Source organism: Lipotes vexillifer, unplaced genomic scaffold (assembly GCF_000442215.2).
Source record: "Lipotes vexillifer unplaced genomic scaffold, Lipotes_vexillifer_v1.1 scaffold946, whole genome shotgun sequence".
Lineage (NCBI taxonomy): Eukaryota > Metazoa > Chordata > Mammalia > Artiodactyla > Lipotidae > Lipotes > Lipotes vexillifer.
Window position 1 is genome coordinate 851868 of NW_006776646.1, and position 5775 is coordinate 857642.

The 5775-nt window shown below is 41.6% G+C and overlaps 1 protein-coding gene across 1 annotated transcript in view; it reads left to right on the forward strand.

The window, feature by feature from the left end:
• MYH15 (myosin heavy chain 15) overlaps nt 1–5775 on the forward strand; it is a 187605-nt gene that overhangs the window by 5322 nt on the left and 176508 nt on the right. Inside the window, 4 exon segments of the mRNA XM_007450546.1 lie at nt 2262–2405; nt 3866–4013; nt 4655–4682; nt 5073–5095. Of these exon segments, the coding sequence (XP_007450608.1) occupies nt 2262–2405; nt 3866–4013; nt 4655–4682; nt 5073–5095 (343 nt within the window).

Genomic DNA, 5775 nt, shown 5'->3' on the forward strand with positions numbered 1-5775 from the left:
AAAGAGTGGGATAATCTGAATAAAAATAGGACAGTGTCAGAGGAACCAAGAAATGGGAGAATGGTGAGTAATGTCAAACGCTAGAGAAAGAGATTTAGGGCTTGGAGAGAGCCTTGAACTTCAGAATTAGGAGGTCACCTGTGACCTTTGAAAGAGCTTAGGTCAAGTGTTGGGGCATAAGTTAGACTGTGAGAGGTCATAGAGAGAATGTGTAGTGAGGCTGTAACAGTCCCCAACCCCTTCTCCCTGTCACCAAGGTATTCAGAGCAACAGGGCAATATTGTAAAGACAGCCTACTCTCAGAACCTTTGCCTGCATCACTGACCTCAGGTGCCTGCCAACTCCATGGCAGAGAATTGGGCCCTATTTCTGCCCTGACTTGGATGAACACTTCATTATAGATTTTATAGATGATTTCCTGCCCATATGCAATTCACCAATCTCCTTCCAATTCTGCCCTTCCCGACTCCATAACAAGCCACATCCTGAAACAAACAGGTACGATCATTATCAAGAAAGTTTGTCTTTTTCATGCCCATATCTTTGTATTTAGACAATTTATGATCTAAAGCATTGCCATCTGAATTGTAAAATTCTGGAGGCCACTCAAAAACTACCACTTATGGTGTCTTAATATGCCTTCCTGATGGTGTCTGTACGTTTAAAAAAATCACGAGTTAGGTAGATTTTATATAACTAATTAATGGAATTAAGGGCAGAACTTGGTCCTTATCAATAGGAATATACATATTTAGGCAAGGGAAAAATTCAGAATGTCTTAAATAAGGAAACTAAGGGATTCAATTATTTTCTCCCAGTCTGTGTGTTGTCTTTTCCCTTTCTTGATTGTGTCCAGTTCAATTTTATTAGGCCTCCATATGAGAAGTTTGTTCTTCTGAGCACATTTTTTAAAACTGCTGTCTTTTAAACAGTATTTATGATGATCTGTGAATATAATGTGGTTACAACTATGAAAGAAATCATAGGAAAAAGAACATGAAAGCAACAAGTTAATGATATAGAAGGAGGAGTCTAAAGGTGGGTGGCTTTGTTCTGCTTCACCTTTCACCATCTCATGGAGGTCCCATTCCCCCCAGCCCCACTCTGCATCTCCCTGGCTCCAGGCTGCCCCCTCCTGATGTTAGAAGTGACTACACTTCCAATCACCTTTGGTCTTTGTAACATTAACAAAGGCAATGAAGCCAGTGGGTGGAGAGTAATACTTAAAGTTGGTAACGAAAGGAGAGAAAAATAGAATCAGAGCTGAGGGGAGGTTTTTGGTGTAAGAGACCTGATTATGTTCTATGGGAGAGAAGGAGTCCATGAATATGGAAACTGAAAGGGACTCAAAAGAAAAGGGATTACTGTTTGAACAATGTCAAAGAAGACCATGGATAGGAATGAGATCAGGAATATTGAGAGTGTGGGAGCCTCAGAAGAAGAAGCTATTACCAACTGGGGTTAAATGGAGCAATAAGCTGATACCAATATGCATTAATCAAGGAAAAGGGCTATAGGAAATGAGGTTAGGAAACTTCTGAGAGTAACCCTAAGCAACTATTTGGTAGTAGCAATGCATCCATATTAATTAAGATATCAATACTTACTGAGTACCTACTATGTCCTTATCATTGTGATAAGGGCTTTAATAACTTTAGAAGAAGAAAACATCTAGACTACTTCTTAAGATGCTTATAATCTAGCTGGGAAATCGTTTAACACAGCCACATATTAAAACGTACGCAAGAGTTAATACTCTCAAGATAGTACAGGTTATGTATATGGTAAAAGACTTAAGGAAGGAAAAATAATGAGCTGGGGGAGTTGGGGAAGGCTTGAGGAAGAGAATAGGTCTTAAACCAAGTCTGGAAGGATGAGTCTGCCTTCTTGATCATTCACTCTAAATTCCTTCTTCTAAACCTCTAGGATATGTTGAGACATCTAGAGAGGGGCTAGATCATGAGCAATATGATGTGTGTTCTCTCAGTCTGAGGAGCCACGGGATCAGGGCACTGCAATTTAGAAAATTTTGATTCAACAAAAACACTTTTAAAAAACTTTATCTTCGGGCAAGGAGAGAACATGAGTCGGAGGAACACCTGTTTCTTGGGAAAAACAGGTTGGTTTAACTTCCTCTGGCTCCATCCTCTAATGAGGCCTCTTTTTCTTAACTCCTTGAAAATTCTTCCCAATGCATGGCAAAAATGAATGAGCATAGAAGAAATAGGGGAATATATCTTACATTTTTCTCCTCTCTGCAGAGTCTGAGTGTCAAGGAGGACGAAATCCAGCAGATGAATTCCCCAGAGTTTGAAATGATTGAAGACATGGCAATGCTGACTCACCTCAATGAAACATCTGTGCTGCATGCCCTGAAGAGGCGCTATAACCATTGGATGATCTATGTATGCGTATATGCTTCACTACTGAAACAGAATGCTGGCATCACATTGGCGATGTCCCAGCCCTCTTTTGGGTGAAAAAGATATTGAATTTAAGCATACTCATATGAGAATAATCCTTGAGAAATGCCCACTAGGAAGGGACATTATCTTAGCATTTCCCCAATTTTATTTGGTCAGTATTCATATCCCTTCCCACAGGTTTTCATCCTAAAGTAAAGGCATGAGGCTTGGAGCATGATAGACCCGTGTCAAAATGCCACCTCTGTTTCTTACTAGTAGTTTTCTTCTCGAAGTCACCTTATCTGTAAAGTGGGATAATAACGTCTGTCTCTCCATGGTAGCTTGGAGGATAAATAAAAGAATGTAAAGCATGTAGTTCAGTGCCTGTTACCTAGTTAGTGCTCAATAAATGGAATAATTTTTTTCATCATCATTAAATTGGTGATGATTGGTTGCTCAGCTTCTTTAATTCACTCAGAATCTATTCAGCAGGAGCTGCACTGAGCAGATGAGGCAAGATGATGGCATTTGGGACCCATTGCTATAGCAACCTTGCCATGTAGCCAGCTTGCTCCTGGGCACTCTGTTTTACGGTGTGACTGTCTTTGTTTCCCTAAGATGCTATAACAAAATTACCGCAAACAGGGTGGCTTAAAACAATAGAAACTTATTCTGTCACAGTTCTAGAGGCTGGAGTCCAAGATCAAATAAACTCAGCAGTCACACTCCCTCTGGAACCTCTAGGGGAGAATCATTCCTTACCTGTGCCGGTTTCCAGTGGCTTTTGGCATATTCCCTGTGGCCGCGTCACTCCAATCTTTGCCTCCATCTCCACATCACCTTCTCCTCTGTGTGTCTCTTATATGGTGATTAGCTGTTGGGTTTAAGGCCCATCCAGATATCATCCTGAGGTCCTTACCTTAATTACACATGCAAAGATCCTTTTTCCAAATAAGATCCCGTTCACAGGTTCTGGAGTTTAAGATGTGTACATATCTTTTGGGGAGCCACAGTCCAGCCACCATGGTTTGAGTGACCCACATGAGCTATTACTCCAGTACCTTAAGCATCAGGTTCCTAATCTTGCTGAGGCACAGATTCCCTTTGGGCCTCAAACGCCTGAGAGCTGGTTACCAAAATCAACAAGCCTTCTGTCAGCGTCCTCCTTGTCTTCAAAAGTTGTGTGTGTGTGTGTGTGTGTGTGTGTGTGTGTGTCAGACAAGTTAGTGGTTGACAGATCTCCCAGGGGAGAGGTAATCCCAGGCCCCCTTGTTACTCTAACTTGGTTCTGTCTCTTCCTATCAGAAGTCCCTACTGTGCAAGAATCCAAAAGCTCTCTTTCTTTTAGTTCCATAATTATAAGTAAATATTCGAGCAAATGTTACCTGACATTGAAAGAGCTGACAAACCTGGAAGTATTCCTAACCTGTTTTCAGAAATCTTTTCTGATCTTCTGTCAGATATATTCGGGTCTCTCCTGTGTGAGCCTCAAAAGTGGCTTCCAGTAACACAGAGCAGTGGCAGCCATCTACAAAGGGAAGAGGCGATCAGAGGCTCCGCCGCACATCTTCGCTGTGGCCAATAATGCCTTTCAAGATATGCTTCACAGTAAGTGGCTGCCTATAAAATGAAGGGTAAAAATATCTGATCTACTTTTCTCCGTGTCACTAAGAGGCAGGTAGGCATTGTGAGCGGAGCATGGCCTTTATAGTTGCCTAATCACTTGAAGCCTCCATTTCCTTCTGGATAAAACATGAGCAAAATAGGGCCTACCTCCTAGGGTTATGGGGACGATTAGCTCGCATATCAAATTAAGTGAGATAATGCCTTGAAAGTGCTCAGCCCAGTTTCTGGCCCAGAGTGAGCCCCCTGTAGATGTCAGCTTTTATTACAAAAAGTACCTGCTAGAATGTCTGGCACAAAGAGGTTATTCTGTAGCTATTATTACACCAGGCTTAATAAAAGTCTTAAAATAGCGATATGTCAACCATTCGTCATTTACCATTTGTATTTGGAGCAAGGAGAGAGTGATAGAATTTGTATGATCTTATGACTGGCCTACATACAGTCAGGAGAAAATCTATTTTACTTTGTACCATTGAAATGGTATTTTTTCTAACTGTATACAGAGCAAATCCTTCTCCTTGTGTCTGACTTCAAACTGTAACCAAGGAAATTTTGAATAAGTTCCTGCCAATACATGGCAGCTCTGGCAGAAGAATGATCTGACATTTTCCTTCCTTTTGTAGATCGAAAGAATCAGTCTGTACTTTTCATGTTAAGTGTTTGTCTTGCTTTTTCTTTTTGGCCAGGAGTGAGTGTTTCAATCGAAGCAGACACCTACATTTCACTGGATGTGAAACATAAATTCACTGCCTTTGAATTGTTGTTCTTTAGATACCGAATACATTCTAGGCAAGAGTAAGATAGGAAATTGTCATAACACTTTAGTCAGTGATTAGCCAGATATGGTGCCAGCTAGGCTGCCTCCCATTTTAGAAGATCCTTTGGAACCTGTGGTGCACATGCTGGTCTTAATCATTTTCTTGATGGAGAGAGCTCCCTGTCCAAATAGTCATTTTCAAAGTTTTCTGGTCTGGCTAACTGGGCGGAAAGACTGAAAGTCCAGTGGATATGACCACAGAATAGATAACATGCTGTTGTGAGCAGCCAGAATGGGGCAGGCCAAGGTACATTAAGTAGTGGGAACTAAAAGATGGTGAGGCTTAGAGGGACGAGAAAAGGGAGTAAAGACGAAGGATGGAAAGGATTTCACTGATACCATATTGTATGTTAATTTTGATGGGAAGAGCATTGGCTGGCCAGGTGAACTGTCAGCCTGGTGGTTGAGGGGAGAGGCTGGGACTCTAGAAGCAGTCAAATGCTCAAATTCTTGCTCTTCCTATGCAGTGATGATGCCGCCTCATGTGTTGGGCTGTCCATTGGCTTCAGCCATCCCCAGAAAAATAATAGGTCTCAGAATCTTAGAGCTAGGAGGGTGGTTAAAGTTCAGCCCTTTGCAGAGAGGATAGACTATTTTCTGGAGTTTCAGGCAGATAAAGGCAGGCCTTGATCCTATGATGCTTTGGGTGAGAGGCTATAAATTCACCATTGTGTTCTCTCCACATTACAAAGTTAGCTGATTATCAAAGGTAAAAGGGAAGTCTAAAGCTCAACTTCCTGGTAGAATGTGTGGTAGGTGCTCTTCCAAGGGACCTGGCCATGTGATGGTAGCCTTCATATGTGACGATCTCTTGAACAGCTGGTGGTGAGGAGACCTATCTCTAATTAGCAAAGCTACTTTCAGCTTTTTGTTAACAGGACCATGAGGAACAGGCTTCTTATTTTTATAAAGTCTTTGATCTTTCCC